We start from the raw sequence: 23858 nt of genomic DNA on the forward strand, positions 1-23858 counted from the left end.
TTTTTGGTAATTTTACATCTATAAGCCAAATTTGCCAAACACTAAAAACCAACTTATCAACTTATTGCTTTTTGATACCGTTATAAGCTAATCCAAACACTTTTTACAAAACTCCAATTTGATACCACATAAGTTAATAAGCACTTTTACAAAAAAGCATAAGTTGTTTTAAATAAGCAATCCCAAACACCCCCTTAATAGAAACGTAGAGTTTGTTTAAAAACAAGAAACCCCCACCAAAAGTGCAAAATGCTCAAATGTCCGCCAAGGCTAGAACCCTCACCAAGCTGCTATCCTCCGCCACCACGTACTCCGATCCCACGGCCAAAAACCTCACTCGTTCCGCCATCACCTCCGCCGGTCAAGAGGTAAACCTAAAAAACTATATCCGATTTACAGAGGCTCCAGATTCTTCTTCTTCTTCTTCTTCTTCCTCATCACATCTTAAACCCTCACAATCGGATAAATCTTTATCATCCAAACCTCTAAGTGAGATAGCTGTTGAGAGCATTAGGATTGACAACGCTGCTTCTATTTCCGGTAGGTGATCGTACTGTTTTATGCGTATATGAGAAATGCTACACTTTATGTATGGTGTGTGGCATCTTCATTTGCGAGGTTTTACCGCAACCTAAAAGTGTCGACAAGTATTCATTCTTATTATGTGATTGGAAATGGAAGGAATACAGATTCTGAACTTGGATTTTTTAACTGGCAAAGGAACACCTTTTATATTTCATCTTATTTCACGGTGCGGTTTAATTGCACTTGACGTTGATCGAGTTTTTTTTGGTCATTGAATGATGGTTACGATTTCCTCCATAACACTCAAATTTTCCGTTTACCTGATCCAATATTTTTGATATTTAACGTATTGACTAGCAGATGCAAAAAGCGAGCTTTGCGGACGAATCAATTCTATATTGTGCGGTATGTATTTGGTGACCATGCTCTGTAATATGTATGACGGTTCCTTGAATGGGCTATAACAAGGTTTTTTTAGTAACTATTAGTATGTACTAAGAAGCTATTCAAAATTTGAAAAAGTTTAAAAAGTGAGTGTTGCACCTCCATCTGCAGCACTGGGAGGCAAGAATTTAACCACTTGGGTGGTTGTGGCAATGGCATACCGGTTAAGGCTAGGGGGATGTGGTGGAAATCTCATCTTCCCTGATTTTAAATCTTGGGTCTGCCAAAGCCCTTGTGGCCATGGAGGTTTATCTGCACTGACTCCAGGACATTCGTGGTCCCTCGGGAATTAGTGGGTGTGCGTAAGTTGGACTGGAAACCCACGGTTACCCCCCAAAGAAAAGATTTTGGTGTAACATCATTGTTTTTTCTGATATTCTACTTCATTACCTGATTAACTAGGTAGTTGAAGTCTTATGTCTTAAAAATCCTTATGCATATCGTAAGGCTGCACATGTTAAGTTTCATCCAGTTTTTATACAAATTGATTGTCGTTCAAATATCGCTTTACTATTTTGCAACTTATCATAATAGAACTGCAGGAGATGTAGATGACTCACCAGCTTCAGACGAACATATTTTGGATGTACCATGGCTGCCAACTATATCTCAGAGCAGTGCATCATTGCGTCGCAAAGAAAATACAAGGTTTAGGAAGCAAAAATGGGTCTACAACTGTTCACAGGGAAATCATTTTGGGAGGCTGCTTAGGTTGTGTACACATAAACTAGGGACAAAGGCTACTATAAACGTATTTGGTAGATTGGGCCGTGAAACAGGTGTTAAAGAATTTAATGCTATGATAGAAGTTTGCATAGAGAAGGCTAGGAATACAAATGACGAGGATGTTACTTTGGAAGAGTTCCATAGGGCATATATGGTATTTGAAACTATGAAGGAACGCGGTTTCCAAATTGGGGAAGAAACTTATGGCCCACTTCTTATGTTTATCATCGACATGGGCATGGTTGAAGAATTTCACTTCTTCTGTGATAACATTAAGAAGGAAAATCCGAAGTCTCTTTCAAAACTAGCTTATTATGAGATGCTTCTATATATAAAAGTAGGCAACGAAGATAATATACATATGCTTCTGGCAGATACACATGGCAGTGATGCATCCAACTTCAATGGTTTGTATTGAAGTATCCAAGCCCATTTTTTTCTAGCTTGTTTATATGAAATACTCTTAATGTTTCCACAAGTTTTTGCTATTTGACTTGTAATACTAGGGCTCCAATATTGTTTTGGTATGTTTCAAATGCAAAATCTGTTTTCTCCATCCCAGTCTGGTTGTCAGATTGCAGTGCATAGCTCTACCACAGACGTTCTGTATCTCATGAACTAATGTCTGAAGATTTATTTGTATATTTGCTATACAATCTTATCGCAGGGCTTTTTTCTGTCAATTATGCCAATTAGTTACACATGGGCTTTGAATGTTTTGGATACTTGGGCATCTATAGACTGTTGACACTCAATTCGGAATTGAAGCAACACATAATTATTGTTACCGATGTATATCAAATTGTTAAAACTCAATATCTTCTTTGAAATTAGCATCTGAAGCTCTTAATTGGATTGCCTTATTGTATAATGTTTGATGATGTTTCTAGGTGAATTGAAATGACTAAGTGGCATATTCTAGTATAAGTATGCATTAATGTCCATATCAGAACCTTATTGACACTGTTGATGTTGCAGAGAGTTATTTGGCAGCCTTGTGTGAAGGAGATAGGCAAGAGGAGGTGTTGATGCTGTTAGAAACAATAGACATAAAGAAAGTTTCGTTGAAGGAGAGTAGGGAAAGGATTTTTAAATCATTGGGAAGGCTTACATTGGAGTCCCATGCAAAAAAATTCATTATGGAACTCAAAACCGTTGGTAATCTTTTTTTTTTTAAAATTGAATTCTGCACTGAAATCTATAGAAGCTGAATTTGAGATTTTCTTGAAGCATGCAAGACTATGTCTGTAGTGAAGAGGATTTTTACCCTTCCTTTTTGATTTTTTGGTTTTCAAATATAGATAATGAAGGGAAGGAACTGTCAAACTTGATTTACAGTTACGCAAAGAGCATACCAAACATACCGGTCAGTACTTGTAATGAATGTAGCTGGTAATTTCATCAAGTCCAGAATTACAAAATTCTGCTTTGCTGGTAGCTTCTTTCTTATTGACATGGTGGTTGTAGAATACCTTTATCTAACTTGCATTATAGTCACACTCACTGATGGATCTTTTAGGTATCTCCATGTCTTTATTGTGGCTAATGCTAGTGTGGAGACATTTGATGTTGATGAAGAACTTGTATTTCCCAGTTAAATACTCTTAAGCTCCTTATATATATATTATCTTATTAAGCAAATTTAGCAAAAATCTTAAAGTCTTAAAATTTTAAATGACCAAAATACCCTTTATACTCACTTTTTTCACTTTTTTTCACTTTTTTCACTTTTTCACCTTCTCCTCTCCTTACATACACTCACCCTCTCACAACCAATTATCTTATTAAGCAAATTTAGCAAAAGTCTTAAAGTCTTAAAATTTTAAATAACCAAAATACCCTTTATACTCACTTTTTTCACTTTTTCACCTCCTCCTCTCCTTACATACACTCACCCTCTCACAACCGATTTTTTTAAAATTATAATTTTAAATTTACACTTTATATCCCTATAATTAATTAATTGATTTACTTTACGTCCTTTACTTTTAAATGTTTCATTTTAAACCTTTATCAAATTAACATACATAATCGTATATCAATTAAAACATATTTAAAAACTACATTTTTATTTTAACAAGTTACACCATTATAATCGTTTTGTTAATGCTTTCGAAATGAGTCCAATATTGAATAGTTTTTGACTTAATTATATTATTATATATTATATATACTGTGAAAAAATATTTTTAATATTTACGATTTATACTTTTATAGTTATTTATTTATATATATACTATATATTTTGGGGTTAGGCTGTCCAAATTGTATTGTATAATATGTTTTGAATTAATATGTTCTTGGGATTTTTTGAAATATATATATAAATGTATTAATTTAACCTTGATTTGAGTTTTTGGACAAGAAAGAAGGTAAGCAGTTGAAATTTCATTCTAAAACCCATCTTTTTTTGTCTTTTCATGGCTTATGATATGTCAAATATGTAGTTTTCTTTATTGGTTTTGAGTGTTTATCTTAAAACTCAAGTTTCTTGGTTCTTTGCTCTTGATGTAAATCGAATACATTTGTGGAGTCGTTTAAATATGTTGGATTTTAAATATATTGGATTTTAAACTGTCATACAATTTTTTTCATCGATAGTCTGTAATTGGAACCATAACTCTTATTTATTCAAATTGTATTAATATGTAAAGACCAAGTGTAACCTATATCATTGTTAAATCTTATCTTATAAAACCAGTGGAACTTCAAAATCGTTAAAATTCATGGCACCTGCCGCATTGCGCGGGTACACAACTAGTATTATATAAACAAGTGGAGGTGTCCTCTTTATAAATGCTTTTCGAACATGTTTTGTAGTTACTTCTAGTTATCAATATTAATAATCTTCATGTAGCCTTTGAGAGTTTGAACGATCACGACAAAGCCTTTAGTAATTTCTGTGTAAAGTTAGACTATAGGATTGTTGGCCTGTAAAGCCTAGAAGTCTCTTAGCTCATTGCTAGTTCCAAGTATTTCTAATTTTATCATCATGCTACTTTGTTGTAATTTCCAGGAAGATTTTAAGGCTGATCACTTGCCTACTGACATCTGCAACAAAAAGAAAAGAAAATAGTAAATCTTAGGTTTGTTGCTAATGCTCAAGGGTTTGTAGGAGTGTTGGCTTATAAGGCTAGTATCTTGGCTCATTTCTAGTTCAAGTAATTTTAATTTTATCGTTGTGCTACAACATTGTAGTTTTGAAGAAGATTCATAGCTCACTTGGCTGCTAACATCTCCATCAATAAAGGAAAGTGCAAATGTTAGATTTTCAAATTAAATGCTTTTTCACTATGAACGTGTTCAACAATCTTGAGAGGCATTTTATCCCAAAGTAGTTCTTGCATGTTTAAAGTTAAACCAAAATGAAATTATAGAGTGCTAAACTTAATAGGAAGTATAAAGAGGTAAAACCTCCTAGGGCCATTAGACATGAAATATCATCCTTCCATGTTCTTTTATATAGGATATTCGAGTTACTTTTGTATACCTATTCACCAGTTCTTTGGTAGATTGTTAGCAAATGGCATACACCTTGGCATATAATTGTATGGCCTCATGAGCTCATCCAAACTAAAGAATGAAGATAAAGACTTCAATTCACAATATATCTACCATATGGCATGTTCATGAGTTCATTCATGACTAAAGCAAACCCCTTGTGCAACCCTGTAGTAATAGGGAAAATATTTATCTTAGATCACTTGCTTTCATGGTTGTTACTGCGCCCTTATAGATATATTTAATCACATTCCTATACGTTATATGGGGATTTTTTATTCTTCTCAAGAGCTCATCACATCACTTTCCTTGACACTACATCTTGTACCTTCTCTACATCAATACTTACCACATGTGAATTCTTTTTGTGCTCCTATATGTTTCCAAAGACCATGCATGCAAGATCTAAATTCTGCTAGTTGGCTTGGTCTAACGTCTAAGAATGTTGGTGGTTTTGGACTATCATTTCTAAGATTGTCTAGCACCTTGCTGATAATGCTTTGAAGTTTGAAATATGTTGTAAACATATAGTGTTGATCATAACTACCTTTCATTTTCTGATCTTAATTACTTGATTTGAAGATTGAAGAATTTCTTGTGAAGTTCAAAAATTTGCAAGATGAATTGAAGGTTGCATCTTCATCTATATCTTACGAGAAGCTTATTAAAGCCTCTTGCGAGTCACTCGAGGTGAGAAAAATCTGAACCTTTTTTTGTATCCCCTTTTGTGTATCTATATATGTTCTTCTTCATCCCTAAGAATTAAAGTTCATCTAATAGTATATATTATGGTTGGCTTTGATGCAAACATATGCTATTTTTTGCTGTCGGTTACTTTGAGTATTGCTGATGGTTCATCATGTTCTTGATCGAGACAGGTACATTTGGCTGTTGACTTAATTGATTCGATGTTTGAAGATGGGCTAACTGTGCGGATAAACATGTTCAATACCTTACTAACGTCATGTTATGCAAGCTGCGATTATAATTTGGTAGGTCATCTGGGCTCCTTTGTCTTGGTGATTGATATTTTTCACAACCAATATTGGATCTGTAGGGGTGAGCCTTGGAGAATCCCTAATAGGGTTACTCTGTGAGTGAAAGTTTCACTAGTTCGAGTCATGCAAACAGCTTTCTTGCAAAATAAAAGAAAATCTGCTCGCAAGGACTTCCATTCAACCCTCACAAAGCTGAGGAAACTTTGGTGCACCAGATCACCCTTAATATTATCTGAACTGGATCATGATGTATCTATTGTCTCAATCCTGAAGAGTCTTTCAGATATGGTTGAAAGGATGAAAAACTTATTCTTCCACTAGTCTTTCTAGCAGTTTATTCTTGTTCTTTATTAGAGGATGATGAGAACGAGGTTATAACTTTGTAGACAACATTAGTAGTAGTCATGACTGAGGTTGAGGCACATATTTATGCGACGTACTTGTTAGTTGTCACTACTATGCTTTGTGATTCTGTGCTTGTTGTATCTTATGTCCCTCGTGTGTCTCTGCTTCCTATTTTGTTCACCGTGTTTGGTGTGTTGTGTGCACACACTCGTATATTATTATGCTATTTTTTTACTTGTCTTGTGTTTTTGTTGTTGTTTTGCAAGCCAAGGGTCTTCATTGAAACGACCTCTCTACCCTTTGGGGTAGCGGCAAGGTCTGCATACGTTCTACTTCTGAACCTTAGCTCTGCATGGGATATACTTGGGTTGTTTGGTTTGATTTATTTGCATCTTATATAAGCTTTTAGTTAACTCGCACAGAGACATTTAATCAGTGTTATCATGGTTTCATATTGCATGCATTCTAGCCCAACCCTAGACCCTTTCAATTGGGACATACTTAGTACGTTTGGTTTAGTTTGATTTACATGACAATGATTCATACATTACCCTCTTGGATGACAGGTTTATCGGATAAAGTCCATGATAGATGATCATGATATAAAAGCGAATGCCGAGACCTACAGAAGTATGATAAGTTTGTGTGTAAAAATGAAGGATGTAAGTGATCCTTCTTGCATTTGATTTAAATCTAAAGTTGAATCCCAAACATTTTGATATGAAATGGATTTAATACCTTTGTTTGTCATTGGCAGTTTGATGGAGCATATGGCATGATTAAAGATCTAGGGAGGTTGAATATGTGTCCTACTGTTAACATGTACAATGTGATAATGGGTGGATACTTTCGACAGGTCAATTCTTTATCGTCTTATACTTGTTAAGAAATGAGTTGACAAATACAAATTCCAAGATGGTGGTGTCTTTACTTGGCTGTTTCTTTTTTATACAAGTTACGCTGAAATTCATGGTGGTACCCAACATTTCCATTTTATCATCTTACTAATAGTTCTTGGTGCCACCGCTGAAACTTTCGACTCTTACTGTTCTCCATTAACATTAGCATTCCGCCTGCTTCATTGAAACTCTTGACTCTTACTTTGTCGTATCTTTGAGGCATGAAGAAAGTTATGAAGTATATTTTTTATGTTTTATATGCCTTTTTATTACAAAAGTAACTGATTTGTCATCTTCAGAACTCCCAAGATTTGGCTGGGCCATAATAATACTGCTAGAGGTAATAAATGTAGATTTGAACATTTGGAATATACTATATAATACGATGAACCTAGATACGAGTGCATTAGAAATTTAGAATTAATACCCAAAAATAGCATATTCGGCATTCTATTGCCTAGGAACGTCAGTAATTTTGTGTTTTCCTTTTGTGATTGTATGTATCAAGCTTCTGAAGCTAGGTTTCTCATCTAGCACAACATGACCCTTGAAGTTCTCATCCAATACTTCAACTTGTGTAGAGTTGTCTGAACGATTATAATCCTATGTGCAGTATCTTTGATTTTCTGTTACCATTTTTCTTTTATAATTCATTGAAGTTCATCAATGCAGATATAATCATGTCAGACAACATATCTGCATGTGGATATAGGATTTTTATATTGTAGACTGTTGGCAGTACAAATGGCATCCATACTGTTATTTACGCTTCATTCATGATATGTGCATGATTATCTTGCCCTTTCCTTAAATTCTTCTCTTTTTTTTAATTTTTTGCAGAAAAACTTTAATAAAGCACTGATGGTTCTTAAACAAATGGAGGCTTCAGGTCTCAATCCAGATTCTCATACTTTCAGTTATATTATAGGCAATTGCAGTAGTGAAGATGATATCATAAAGGTAATCAAATATGCTAATCTAGTAATATTAGAGTGGGTATCTACTGAGATTTGGCTAATATAGTCACCATAGTTTCCTTGTATATAACGGTTAACTCAATTTCTTTGTGGTTTTCCTCTTATTATCTTTTTCTTTTGTCAACTGTTTTGTCGTCTCTTTTGCTGCAATCAGTCCCAGGGGGGCAGTGTGTGGGATATATAACCCCAAAAGGCTATAGCAACAAGTAAATTATGCAAGTATACATGACTCCCAAGTATAACAAGTAATAATGGTAAGTAATACCAGATATTGTTCCTCAGGGATTTTCAAAGCAACGAGTCACCAAAAAGTCAACCTTAAAACAAGATTTCAAGAGTAAATTCGAAGCAATATCTTTTGAGAGTTGGTAATCAAATAAATGTAATAATAATTAAAAGATAGTATGGGTGCAAGATCAGGTTGGATTTTAGCAATAGTGCAGTGAACATTGCTAAAACATTACACAAGGTTGCTGTAGCAATAGGTCTCCTCAACACTACTGGATTGAATGGCCTTCCAAGGAAGTTCAAATTAGACCATATGTTGGAAGTGCACTTGGTGATGCATTAATTTCAAACTAGTACATATCTTGCCTTTCTTTCCATATAGTTTTCAACCCATAAGGTTGCTGCGGCTCTCTGTAGCCTCTATAAAACACTTAGTAAAAATATTTACGTTGTCTTAATTTTAAGTCCAACTCATCTGAATAAAATAACATGTGTCAATTTGTCAAAGATTATGAGATGAACTATTGTAACCACTTGTGAATAGTGAAGTAAATTGCTATTGACAAAGCAATCATCCACTAACACTTGGCTTAATCTCACAACTTTCACTTAAACCCACACTAAGATGTTTAGCCTAGCATGACTGAATGTAAGTGCTTAAAAGTATATGACATGAATGGAAACGACTATATGTAAATGACTTAAAAGTAAACTTGCAAGGAAAGTAAAGTGAAAGCTGTAAAGGTTGATGTAGCAACTGACAGTAAAGCAAGAACACTTGTAAAATACTAAAATTGCAATAATACAAAGCTTGTAAGAAGCTCTGATTCAGATGGGCTTTTTATTATAACTGAAATCTCCCCATATTTATAGTAGCTAAGGGGAAACAAAAGATGCTTAGAAAGTACAAAAGTTTAAATGTCCAAAGGTTAATAACCAACTACAAGTCAACTTGAAAACTAAAGATGCTCAAGTACATAAACAAGGCATCTTCAACAACATCTTTTATCACAAATCAGCTGCCATCAGTAGTTAAAGATGTCCTTCTCCAAAATGAGACTTCAAAAATATCTTCCACGATCGTGCCAATATCCAGCACTGTAGCAACACGTGCTGCAACAATGCTTAAATCAGTAGTTTGTTCACCAAATACATAAAACAATACCACTTCCTACATCCTAGCTCCATTGAATGTAAAACCATAAAATAAGACTAAAAGAAGCAATATAGGATTGGGGAAGATGTGAAATGAAGTCCTAATTGGGTGCTAAAGTGTATGCTTTTACATACTTTTCAGGGGTTTTGGTAACTTTTTATTGATTTGTGTATCTTTTCTTTGGATGGACAGAATTATATACTAAATGTAAGTGGAATATATACACTCTTGGGTCCTCCTTGGACAACCCTACTTTTTTTTTCTTTTAATCAAAATTTAACATGATCGGAATGCTAATTTCTTGGAGCTTGAAAAAAGAAGAGAGAGTAAAGGGTCGTTTACCAGTACAATTCAACACTATCACTTACCGGAAAAGATTTTAGTAAACAAAAACGGCATCGTATGCAACAATTTACCCGGTAAGCACTAACTGTGGTAAGAGTCATCGATCTCACTTACCGGGTAAGACTCTTGGTATTTGCCTCAAGATTTTAGTCAACAAAAACATCGTATGCAACAATTTACCCGGTAAGCACTAACCGTGGTAAGAGTCATCGCTCTCACTGGGTAAGGCTCTTGGTCCTTGCCTTACTTTTACCGGGTAAGATTCTTGGTCTTCGTCATATTCATCCGGTAAGGTAATGTGACTTGGTAACCGCTTACTCGGGTAAGCATTTAGTAAACGGCCCCTAAATATGGAAATATCTAAATTTAGAGAAATCTCTAAAACTTTATAGAGGAGAGATAAATAGTATTCTAATTCTTTCCCACCAATAAGAGGTATTGAAAATAAATGTTTAGCAGAGAGATAATATTTTACTGAATGTATTGAATATTATAATAATATGATTAATGCTAGAATTGCTAAAATAGAGTAGCTGTTCCTTAAAGATTTTACTTTTAGTACTCTATTGTAAAAAAATTGTAGCATAGTTGTTGGAGATGCTATGTTTACTTGGCCCATAAAAGTCATACATGAGCTGAAGCATTACTTATGAGCTTCTGTCCTAGACTTAATTTTGACCATAAGTTAGAGATAAATTTTTTATCTCACCAGATGTAGTTCATAACATGTAAGATATTTCTATGTGCACTAAGGTGAGTATAGGTTTTTTTCTTTGCTAGTAAGCTAAAAGTTGTTGCAATGCTAGATTAACATATAGTGCCAAGTGAGTTATTACACTTTTGGGGTTACATTATGCCTACTTGTTCAAGTTATTTCAGTCCTTACTCATAAGTGTCTGCTCTAGACTTGGGGGATGTTCAATAGTTCACCAAAATGCTTACTGTTAAAAGTCACCATTTTCACTAACCTTACCAATTAATATTCTTGGCTATCAAAAAGACATCATGTGCAACAATCTTACCTAGTTAGCGCTTAGAGTCGTACCTCACATACCGGGTAAGACTCTCGTTCCTTGCCTTGCCTCTTACAAGGTAAGATTCTCGGCCCTTGCCATGTTAATTTAGTAAGGTAAGTGACCCGATAAGTGTTTGGTAAACGGCCTCTTAATATTGACTACATTTTAGATACTTTTTTGTGCTAGAAGAGGAGTGGTAGTTTTTCTACCCTTTGTTAATGAGTACAATATAAGTAACTGCAATGCGTGTTTAACTTAATGGTGCAAGCCGATTGTAAGATCTCACATTGGTTGGGGAGGGGAACGAAAGTTGCCTTGTAAGGGACTCAATCAGACGCGTTTTGAAACCGTGAGTCCAGGTGTGGGGACAAAGCAGACAATATCTGACATGGTAGGGATGTTACAAATGGTGTCAGAGCCGGGAATCAGACTAGTGCCAGCGAGGACGCTAGGCTCCCACGGGGTTGGATTGTGAGATCCCACATTGGTTGGGGAGAGAATGGAAGTTGTCTTATAAGGGACTAGATACCTCCTCTATTAGATGTTTTTAAGACCGTGAATCCAGGTGTGGAGACAAAGCGGACAATATATGGTACGATTGATCTGGGATGTTACAGATGGTATCATAGCCGGGATCCGGACTAGTGTGCCAACGTCCTTGCTCCCAAGGGGGTTGGATTGTAAGATCCCACATCGGTTGGAAATGGGAACGAAAGTTGCCTTATAAGGGACTGGATACCTCCTCTATCAGACGCATATTAAAACCATGAGTCCAGGTGTGGGGACAAAGCGGACAATATCTGGTACAGTTAACCTTAGATGTTACACCGACCCTTCTGCATAGCCTGTACTGGAAGCCACATTTATCTAAGGGACCCATAACTTTGATTTCGTATTCTCTAAAATCAGAGAGAATGGGAGAACCAATCCTGAGACGTCCAAGGTATTACCAACTAGGGGGCAGTCCAGATGCCATTCGAGGTGCATATTTGATGGTTTTTCTGTTGTGTTCTTAATCATTATTTATCACATATTGGTCCCCATGTGTAACCTATTAATCATCTTTGTATGTTTGGACTTTATGTTATATGAATCGATGTAGATGATGTCTATTTTTGTACTGATGTTACAACATTTGTAATCTACGAACAGTTTTAATTCAAGCTAATTGGTGATGCTTTCTGTAGTATCGTAAAGAGCTGGATGAATCAGGAGTTACAGCTACAAAGCACATTTATATGGCACTTATAAATGCATATGCCGCTTGTGGGTTGTTTGAGAAAGCAAAACAGGTAAGCTTGGATTTATGATATCTTCTTTTATGAAGCTCTCCATTCACTTTTCACTAGCTTATCCAATATAATCATAGAAAGATGTTTGGACCCATTTATTTAATGAGGGCAAGTCCTGATTTTATGACTGTCTAAATTTTGGACATTGACCCCATCCCAATTTGCATTGTTGCTTTAGTCCACTTACCGGCTAAGATTCTTTCTCCTTGCCATCCTTACCCGATAAGCGCTAACCCAGTAAGCGTTTGGTAAATGGCATCTTATGTTTCCCTTATTTGGTAAAAAATGTTATAATTTTCCACAATTGAGATTTCTACTACACTTGTAGGTTCTTTCAGACAAAAAAATTCCTAAAGACAGTCTGAATGAAATCAAAAGCGTGCTTGTTTCTGCACTTGCTAGCCAAGGCCAAATGACCAATGCCCTTGAAATATATGATGAAATCAAACAAGATGCAGCAGATCTGGAGCCAAAATCCATTATATGCCTTATTGTAAGTGTTCCATGTAATTCTTGTTTCGTGTGTTGTGTTTTTTTAGGTGCTTAAGACTATCAAAACATCTTTCAGGAACATCTTCAATCTGAAGGTGAGCTAAGCCGATTACTTCAGCTTCTAAAGCAATTGAAGGATTTTGACTTTTGGGATGATGGATGTGCCAGGATCATCTTGTATTGCGTTCGGCACAAGCTTTTAGGGTATAATGGTCTGTACTCATGCTTTATTTTTGTGATTTGCATTTTTCACTCACTTATTTGTACCTTCTCTTAGCTCGGCCGTTGATTTACTTAAGCAACGTATGGAGAAGTGCACCAATGAAACGGCTACAGAAGGTCTTTTTGATGAGGTCATTTTCTTGCTCTCTTTTATCATCATAAAATTGATCATATCCCAAGTATGTCATGATGTTTGTGGGTTTGTTATATATATATATATACACACACACACACACACACACACACACACACACATAGAGGATCGTGTGAGAATAGGAGTTAAGGTGAGAAGCGTAAGAAGCGATTTGGACCCTTGATCACTTTTAATCTCACCCCCATCCCATGAATTGTGCTTATCATGAGAATTGATTCGGTGCATTCCAGTGTACCTCATTAGTGTTGATCTTCAATTAGGATTAATCCAAGGGTGGAGATCCCTTACCGTCCTCACCATAACTTCCATTCTCACCGGAACCCAACCCTAAATGTTACAACCAAATCTTAACAATCCATTATTTTCGTCAATGTTTACCATTTGATCAGTTGAAAACTACCCTTAATTAAAAAAACAAAAAACAAACGACAAGGGTGGTGTATGATTGGTTTGAGTTTGGCTTCAAAGGTCAAAAGTACCAGGAGGTCCCAGGTTCAAATCCAAGGAGAAATAAAAATCCCCTTGTGGCTACGGAGGTTCAAATGCAGTGACTCCGGACTATCTGCAAAACAAGTGGTTGCCCTGAGATTAGTCGGCTCGCATAGCGGGTTGGATATCCAGGTTAATAAAAAAAACAAAAACAAAATAAAAAAATGGATGGTTTTACATGAGATTGTATGGGTTGTAAGAGTGGGAAGGGTTGTATTTGATTGGTCCTCTTTCTCTCTCTCTCTCTCTCTCTATATATATATATATATATATAAATAGGGGCACGTAAAATTACAACCTTAAAAATATTTTGGGAACCTGCGAACCAATATATGATATTCATGATGAAGATGCACGATATCATGAATCGGGAAAATGCATGATATTCAAGATTATTCACGAGTAATAATTGAAATAGTTGGTTCCCATGTTCGCAAAATCTTTATGGTTCTCATATGAACTCCCCCTATAGAAGTATAAGGCAAAATTTGGTCACAGTCCTCACTTTTGGTGACTCTTGAACACTTGACTTTCAAGGAGGTTGGGATCTACCTGTGACCCGGATACTGCTGGACCATTCACCCTTTGGTGTCATATATTTTAGTTGATGCCAATGCCATCACCAATGTCAAAATGTCATATATTCAGTTTGTATGCCATGTTGATCTTTATCAGGTGTTTTGCGCAATTGTGGAAACAGAGCCGATTGATGTGCAGTTCGGCTTGGATCTGCTTCAAGCCATTAAGGAAGATATTGGGATTCGACCATCAAGGAGAAGTCTTGATTTTCTTCTGAGTGCTTGTGTTAATGCCAGAGATCTAGATCGTTCTTTCATAGTTTGGAAAGAATATCAGACTGCTGGTCTTCCATACAACGTGTTAACTTTTGTAAGGTTAGTTGCATTAGATTACCCTACTTGGCAATTATTATATATCCTGAAACCTAATAATGCCTGTGCCCCACCCCATGCCACCGCCCCTATGGTTCCATGTACAATGGAGAGTAGTTATTGGCTCTTTGTTATCTTTTTGGCCTCTTGATGCTTGAAAAAATGCACAATGAACACTGAATAGTGGGTTAGGTAGTTGAGAATCAGTTTTAGGGCCAACAATATTAGCAGCTTAATGAGCTTAATGGGAATTGCAGGTAATTCGGTCAGCTATACATTAGTGTTTGGTAGTGGCTTAATGATATAGAAAGTGGCTTGTTCAGTAAGCTTCTAGGAGGGAGCTTTATGCAGAAAGCAAGTTTTTTCCAAACCTGCCCCTCTCAATTAAAAAACACGCTTCTTCCATCTATGAAAAAACCTTCTAAACAAAAACTTTTCCAATCTCTACAGACATATTAATCCACAGTGACAACTTTACCCACACAGAGACAACTTTACCCACCTTAGTCAAATATATGCTTGAAAAGAAGCATTAGGGCAAGTTCAAGTGAAAACTTTAAATATTTTGAGAAGATGGAACCAACTCTTCATGATGAATAGCATGAATAATGAAAATCATGATATTCATGAATATTGTAGGGTTATTCATCGTGAACATCTTCATGAGTATTTACGGTTTTCATTTCAGCTTTCCCAAAACATTTTAGTATGAGCAAGAGCTTTGAAATCCATGAGAATAGTCTTTAGTCCAAGTTATCTCCATCCCTTCTCATTTCTAGCAAAAGAACATGTATTACATGAGTTTGACCGATTACAACAACATAAAGCATACTTGCATCCATTTCTTTTTCTTAGACTTCGTTTTAGTTAGATGCGATGAACACTCTAAATGCACCCTTATTACCTTCTCTTCTTTTTCACATGATTGGGTTTATATAAAAAATATTGGCAGCATAATAATCTATTTTTGGATTTCTTTTGCAGGATGTATCAGGCACTTCTGGCTTCAGGAGCCCATAAAGCTGCAAAGGTTTTGCTAAAAAACATACATGATGATGATTGTCATGTGTTGCGTGTCCTTAACGCATGTCGATTGACTTTTGGCAAATCAGCCTCGACAAAGCCAAGGAGGGAAAGAAGAAGATGAAGAAAAAGAAAGTGAAGTAGAGGTATGTGATGCTTATTTAACTAAAATGAGTTAGGGCCTGTTTGTTAGCAGCTTAATGAGCTTCATGAGGTTCACGCTTATTCAGTCAGCTATACATGACTATTTGGTAGTGGCTTAAGAATATAGAAAGTGACTTATTCAGTAAGCTTCTAGGGAAGAGCTTTGTGTAGAAAGCCAGGTTTATTCGAAACTTGTCAAATCTTTTGATAAAATTGCTATGCTTAGTGTGTGACTCATTGGTTTTTTAGTATTGGACTCATTTTCTTATTGAGCCTTCCCATGAGATGGGAAATGAAAACTATTAGCCCCACACGAAGTTTGGATTTACATATACAACATATATCACTTACAACATATATCACTGTCCTCCAAGTTTAACTCAGACGTAGCTCCCTTCTTTTTGGGTGTGAAGCAGTGTCAAACCAAAATACCCAATATCTGCGAGATCGGGGTCACAATTTGTATCGATTCATGAGTTGTAGGGAGGGATTTATGTCACCACAAACATTCCTCTCACCCATTACGGTTGATCCTCAGACCTGCCCCCCTCTTCTTCCATCAACTAAATCGATTCTCCCAATTAAAAAAACACGCTCCTTTCATCTATGAAAAAATTTCCCAAACAAAAACCTTCCAATCTATACAGAAAACTTTATCCATACAGGAGTTAATGGAAAACCAATTACCCAACGTACCTCCATTTTCCAGTATATATTTTCATAAACCATCATTTGGTCTGGGTTTCAATATATACTTTTTGTGGGTCCCATTTTGGTTATCTTCACACTAACTACATGGTTCACATAATTTTATCTTTATTTCTGTGTCCAAACAAACATGTTGGTACGGATAGAGGACAAGTTTGTGTACATCCCACTCGTAGACCCCACCTCGAGGTGGGGATATACTGGGCTTGTTTATATCATTGTGGGGTCCCATTTCGATTATCCTTACACCAACTATGGTACCCATAATAAGATCTTTATTTCGTGTGTCCAAACAAGCATGTTGGATCTGAGGTAGAGGACAGGTCTGTGTACATCCCATCCCACCAGTAGACCCCACTTTCATGTGGAGCATACTGGGCTTGTTTATATCATCGTGGGTCCCATTTCTGTTATCTTCACACCGACTAACTATATGGTACCCATAATAAGATCGTTATTTCATGTGTCCAAACGAACATGTTGGATCTGGGTAGAGGACAAGTCTTTGTGGTCCCAATTTATGTTATCTTAAACGCCTACTACCATAATAAGATCTTTATTTTGTGTGTCCATTTAATATATTACTTGTGAATTGGCGACAGGTGAGGTCTCGATTATTGGCAACACACACTAATTAACATGGTGAAACACTAGATTTTCAGATGCAACACAAGGTTTATACCGTACGGCTTTGAGGACCCTATCGTTTGCATTTTGATTCTTCAAGTGATGATCACGAAATTGAGGTACATATCATTCATCCCATGAAAATTATTATTAGCGAGACTAACTTTTATGTTGTTTAAGAAAACTATCGAGTTTAAAGTTACGTTTATTAGTGTATCGTATGTTAAAGTTCAATGAATTGGGATGTAAAAGTATAGCATAGCCCCCTTTCGTACATCCCGACTAACAAGAGCTGGTATCGGAACAAAAACGACATATAGCTCGAGTCATGACCAACTATAAAGACCATTTAATTTACTCTAGGTTTTTATAATGGCAAAATGCATCAAAAGTACCGAGTTTGTCTTTGTTCTTATTTAGTGCGACTATTTTTTTTTCTTAATTAGTGTAAGAGACGTCGAGTTCTTATTTCATACATATTTTACCTGGTAAATCGATTAAATTTTGATGTGATGTTTTTCTACGTGATTAAGAATTATAATTTAATTGACAACTTGACATTCTAATGATCTATCAGTTGCATGTCATAATGTGTGCTGGTAGGAAGAACTGAACCTTTGTTACATGTAGGGTGCGTTCGTTACGCAAAAAGAACAGACGAGAGTGAGTAGGCAGGTGAAAGAATTCTAGAAGGTTTTAGGATATTAATTTGACATAAGGAGTTTAGTAATTTACCAGTCTTGTCTGTGTCCCAGATTTTTGTTCCGTCTATTTTGATGAGACAAAAAAAAGCTTTTTTGTCGACTCAGTTTCTGTCCCAATCTAGTGCCTTTTTTTGGAAGGGTGTCCCAGGCTATGCCTGGACTAATTACGGCAAACTGTGACGAGAGAAAATTACCCCTGATAAACTCAGTGTCCACGATTGCTGCGTAACCTGGAATGGAATCGAACACTTGGTAGATGAGATATTCCACCACATCCCCCAGTACCTCAACCACTACGCCACTACCCTTGTGGTTCCAGTCTAGTGTTATGTCAAATGTGGAACAAGTTCTGTTTAGTTTTATCTTGCGTACCAAACACACACTAATTGTGGAAAAAAGTTATGACAGCTGATTAGATTTCAATTGTATTTTGACCTCTAGTAAACATGCATGATCTAATATTATGTTTAAAAGATTATTAATAATCCAATAAATGAGTGATAGGGGCTGATTGGTTAGTTTTCCATTAAATCCTGTACAGAAAAAGTTGTCTCTGTGGATTAATCTGTATGGATTGGGAAGGTTTTAGTTTGAGGGAGTTTTTTCATAGATGGAAGGAACATGTTTTTATTTGGGAGAGGTATGTTTGGAAAAAACTTGACTTTTTGCATAAAGCTCTCCCTTAGAAGCTTACTGAATAAGCCACTTTTAATATCATTAAGCTACTACCAAATATATATCTATAGGTGATCGAATAAGCTGTGAGTAGGGGTGTAAACGAGCCGAGTAGCAGGTTATTTGAGCTAGGCTCAAAAAAAACAATATCAGGCTCGAGCTTGAATATTTTTTCAATGTTTGAGCTTGAGCTCGATACTCGTTTATGAGCTTGAAATCGAGATTGAGAGCTCGAAATTTTAATATATTGATTATATAATTTGTAAACATATAAATATGTTTGGCTTGGCTCGGTTCGACTCGACTCGTAAAGTTTAATCGAGCTTCCAAACGGGTCGAGTCAATTGGTATTATGAAGCTTGACTCGTTAGGTTAAGCAAGCTTTATTTTGTGCTCGAGATCGAGTAGCTCGTTAAAAGGTTGACTCATTTAGACCATACATAACATATTTAAAAATTAGCCATCCATGGCCATGGGATAACGAGTTTGCGATCAAAATGAATTGGCTACGAGAATGGCTTGGCGGCACCTGGCCTTGGCCTGTTGAAGCCTCTCGTTCAAAGTCTCCTCTTTCACAGCAGCTTTCACCATCGCCAGATCCATCTCCAACAGTTTCAACACTCTGCAAAGCTCTGTCACCATTCGATCTTCGACTTTGCCTTCATCTCTCAGCTCCTCCGCCACTTCTCTCGACCTCTCCGCCACGATCTCCGCCACTTTCGCCAGCAAATCTGTCGACCCGTACTCCTTCCCCATCAGCTCCTCTAGCTTTTCTAAGAAGTCCATTATCACGTACCCTACCGGTTTCTCTAACGGTATCGGGACGGTTCTCTTCCATCCCACTTCGAAATTGGGAGGCTCGGGTTTTACGAGGCTGGAATTGGATTTCCGGTGACGGAGGATCTCGGATCGGCGGCGTTTCTCGATGGGGAAGGTGTCGGAGCTGGTGGTGGTGGAGGTGTCGGAGTCGGGAGAGGGGAAATCGGGGGGTGGGTTTGAAGTGGTGCATTTAATGGAGGAAGATTTGTGAGGTGGTGGATTTAGGGAGGGTTTGAATGGGTAAGGGAGGATTGGATGGAAAAGGGTGGAGGAAGCCATGAGATAAACCTGCTATCCCTCTCTTTTACTTCCATCTTTTGTTTATATATATATATATATATATATATATATATATATATATATATATATATATACATATATAGGGTTGGTTTTACGTGAGACCAGACTGTTTTCGTGAGACCCGTGAGACCATATTTTTACACTTGAAAATTCACAGCAAAAACATTGTGAAGGTTACCTTCACAGCATTTTGCCGTAAAGTTTCAAGTGTAAAAAATTGGTCTTACGGGTCTCACGAAAACAGGCTGGTCTCACGTGATCCCAAGTCTATATATATATATATATACACACACACACACACACACACATATGGGACCATTCATGGGATAACTGATTAGTTTGTGGTAACTGAGATCCAATATGAACCATTCGTTTAAGATATTTAATGATATTTTTTAAATAAGCTAAAATGGTAATATAATAATTTTATTTTTAATAACTAATCAGAATATTTAATTTAATTTTTTAGAAGGAATTAATTAATTAAAATTAGTTACCTAGTATATTAATTACCTAATATATATCGTATTTTAAAGACGTTTGTGAATCAAAGTATATCATATTGATAACGTTCACAATATTTCATGTGTATCACAATATATTTTCTCTGTTATATGAAATGTATCATAATGTGTATTTTTGTTATTTTCATTGTTTTACAAATGATATCATATTGTGTATCTTGTATGTATATTTGGGTATCACAGTGTGTATCTTGTGTTAACATAAGATTTATCGGCATAAGATTCGTTGGAGAGAGGAAAGAGGAGAGATGCGAGAAAATATTTATAAAATCCCTAATATGCTTTTAATTAATATTTTAAGTTAAAATTTCTAAAATTATTAATTTCTTAATTTAACATTTGATTTGTGATTGAAAGTGTATCTTACAGTTACCATAAACAAAACAATTCTCATTTGATTAGATTTCTCTCTCTCTATACACATGTGCGTGCTATACACATGTGCGTGCGCACACACACGTGTAGAGAGAGAGATTCAATTGTTAACCATAATCTATCTTGGTATTAGGTTTATACTATCTAAGAATTTAATGTTAAAGGTATATGGGTATTTTTTCTTTTTTTGAGTTACAACATCCATAAAATTACATGATTTTTACATCTTAAATATTGATCTTGTGATTTTTTTTTTATTTTTTAATATTGATCTTCCATTTTTAATATTTATAAATTTGTGATTGGCGGAAGAGACCCGCTAGTAAAGGGTTTGTTATCTTTCAAGAAATTAGGATAAAGACATTGGAAAACAACACGATAACATTGAGATAGTTAAAAATTGTTTATGATAACATTTGTGGCAAACATGAATACAAATTGAACATATATGAACTTTTGTGGTAATTATGAACACAAATTGAACATATATGAAAACAATTGAACATATACGATTTCTACCTTTTGTAACCGATGATATTAATTGCACCTTCTCTTTTACATAAATACCCTTGAGCTACTATGTTCACCGTGAGATTATAAGGGTAATAAATTAAATTTATAATATGATGAATCTCAACCCTATATTTTAAAAATCAATGCTCATGGTTAGTTCATAAAGTTATTAATCTCAATCCTATATATATATATATATATATATATATATATATATTTTAAAAATCAATGCTCATGGTTAGTTCATAAAGTTATTAATCTCAATCCTATATATATATATATATATATATATAGAGAGAGAGAGAGAGAGAGAGAGAGCGCCTGCCACGTCTTCCCTCCTCGAGTATCACCTTCACCACCGCCCCGCCCCCAAAACTTGCCCCCGCTCCCTCGCTCACCGAATATTTTTGTTAATCTATTATAACAAAACGAATGTTTAAAAAAAATTAAAATCTTAGTGCATACAATACAATCATATGAAATCCCGTGAAATCCCAAACACTCTCTAAGAATTTCAAAATCTTATGTTTGAAGGATTTCAATTAAATTCTCGGATTTCAAATCCAGACAATCCAACAAACTAAACGAAACCTTAGGGAATGTATTTGAAATGCAAATACTTCCAAATCCATTCCATTCCTTCAAACCAAACGAAACTTTAGAGATTTATCGACCCAAAAACTACAGTTACCCAATTTTCTAAAAATTATCAGAACCTATATTAAGCATGCTTCTAATATTTAACAAATTAGAAAATAAAATGTAATATATCCAGATTTTGTATAACCTGTCCATATAACGTCGTCGGTCCACTTCTTTTATATTAACTCTTGGGGTTGTTTGACAGATACTGATTGGTTTGGTGCAAAATAATTAAGTGGCCAAAATGATTAGAAGACTCTTATAATATAGTGCAAAATAAAAATATAATTGTTTGGTAATTGTTTAGAATAAAATTAGAGACGCTGAATGATTAAGGGAGACCCATGATATAAAGTAATTCAAAGGGTTTTTAAAACATTAAGAGACTTTTTTTTTTTGTCAAAAAAGATTCACCTCTTAACGATTTAGTGGTTGCCTCTTAATGAAACTATTAAGAGGTAAACAAACAATCCCTTAGTTTTATAACTTCATTATATTATAGTATTTACTCTAAATAAATAATATTTTATTTGATTACAAATACGAAAAAAAATCAATCCGTGCAAACTGATCAGTTCCTTTAACCGCTATATAAACTGAGATATTCCACGACTGATCCAACCCAACCGGTCCCAATTCACTTTGTGACCAATCCAGTCCTTGATGCTAATCTCTACTCGAAACAAAGAGAATGTCGCTCTATTGTTGAAATTACGAATTGCAACACATACCCGTTCTTGATATCAAGTGTTATATGATCCCATATTGCTATTGTACCTTAACACACCTAATTATTGTTTACGAGTTTATAATTAGACTAAGGGGTCATTTACTAAACGCTTATTTGGTAAGTGAAAATGGCGGTTCTTACCGATAAGCGCTTATCGGATAAAAGTGTTGATGCATACAATACCTTTTTAATAAACTAAAGTGTTACCCGATAGGTTAAGTGAAAGTGTCAACTCTTGCCGATAAAAGCTTACCAAATAGGCGTTGAGTAAACGATCCCTAAAACTGCAATATTTTACAACCAAGTTACCAAGCCATTAGAGAATCCAGTCCCAAGCTAAAAAGCATAATCCACACATTGTAAAAATGAGCAACAAACTTCACCCATCAACATGAACATAATACCAAGGGCTAAACCATAAGGATGGTGCCTGATTAGTTTGAGTTTGGCTCCAAAGATCAAAAGTGTCAGGAGGTCTCAGGTTCAAATCCAAGGAAAAACAAAAATCCCCGTGTGAGCCATGGAGGTTTAAATGCAATGACTCTAAGCTATGTGTAAAGCAGGTGGTCGTCTTGGGATTAGTCAGCTCGCATTGCGGGTTGGATATCCAAGTTAATAAAAAAAATACCAAGGGCTAAAGAAAGGTTGTTGGTACAAATTCCAATCTAACATATTACATATGGTCTCCATACATATAATGATTTACCAATTTGCTTATATATATTGTACATGCAACTGCTACATACAAAATAATACAAACCAAAACAAATGTGAGACCTGCATATCCTATTTGGAGGTGAGAGGTGAGTCTTGAATGAGATGTATGTAATCTTGACCTCTATCCTAAATAGTAGAGCAGCCAGAGAGGCGGGTGTATAAAATATTTTCGATTAATATAAAATTAAATAGAAATTAATTGTGTAACCTACGGTTTCCTTAAAAATGATATGTAAGGGTTTTTTTTTTGCATCATCGAAGTGGTTTTTCTTTTCTGCTATTGTTACCACATGCAATGACACCACCAGTAAACTGCAACCACTTTTTGTTAGTAAACATACATCAATCTAAAGCAGGTACACCCTTTTAATACCTCTGTTTTTTGCCCAATGCATCAAGAGTCGACACAGAGCGAGGAATGTACACCCCCTAGCTCATACCTAAGTCCGCCCTCGAGAAGCAACCATTTCCAAGAAAACCCCGACTTGTGAGAAGCATTGGGGGGGGGGGGCATGGAATGATACGGTGGCACATGCCATCGTATTATGGTTGTCATAAGAGGAAAAAAATGTTTCTAAAGGGAGCCATCTTATTGTTTTGTTGGATGTTTGCCACCATATAGTGTTTGAAACTAAAATGTTAACACGAGACTTTAATG

At 35.7% G+C, this 23858-nt stretch overlaps 2 protein-coding genes across 6 annotated transcripts; one reads left to right on the top strand and one right to left on the bottom strand.

The window, feature by feature from the left end:
* Window positions 1-257: 257 nt before the first annotated feature.
* On the top strand, window positions 258-17744 carry LOC112514499 (pentatricopeptide repeat-containing protein At4g04790, mitochondrial-like). 5 transcript variants are annotated; one of them, XM_025121004.1, is made up of 18 exons: window positions 258-540; window positions 886-930; window positions 1512-2102; window positions 2674-2853; window positions 2997-3061; window positions 5779-5886; window positions 6075-6188; window positions 7106-7201; window positions 7297-7395; window positions 8279-8398; window positions 12348-12452; window positions 12781-12945; window positions 13021-13148; window positions 13222-13297; window positions 14485-14702; window positions 15684-15729; window positions 15812-15868; window positions 17177-17744. In XM_025121004.1, exons 1-18 carry the CDS (start codon window positions 258-260, stop codon window positions 17210-17212), a joined length of 2532 nt encoding a protein of 843 aa, XP_024976772.1. In that variant the 3' UTR covers window positions 17213-17744. The 5 variants fall into 5 exon arrangements, 4 of the variants coding, with proteins under 4 accessions (XP_024976772.1, XP_024976771.1, XP_024976774.1 ...); XR_003069413.1 differs by having other exon boundaries at window positions 13021-13156; window positions 15684-15868; XM_025121003.1 differs by having other exon boundaries at window positions 15684-15868.
* Window positions 17745-18947: 1203 nt separating this feature from the next.
* LOC112514540 lies at window positions 18948-19696 on the bottom strand. Its single transcript, XM_025121068.1, has one exon. It carries the CDS (start codon window positions 19676-19678, stop codon window positions 19073-19075), a length of 606 nt encoding a protein of 201 aa, XP_024976836.1. The 5' UTR covers window positions 19679-19696; the 3' UTR covers window positions 18948-19072.
* Between the last annotated feature and the right edge of the window lie 4162 nt (window positions 19697-23858).

This window comes from Cynara cardunculus, assembly GCF_001531365.2.
Source record: "Cynara cardunculus var. scolymus isolate 2C chromosome LG 6, CcrdV1, whole genome shotgun sequence".
Lineage (NCBI taxonomy): Eukaryota > Viridiplantae > Streptophyta > Magnoliopsida > Asterales > Asteraceae > Cynara > Cynara cardunculus.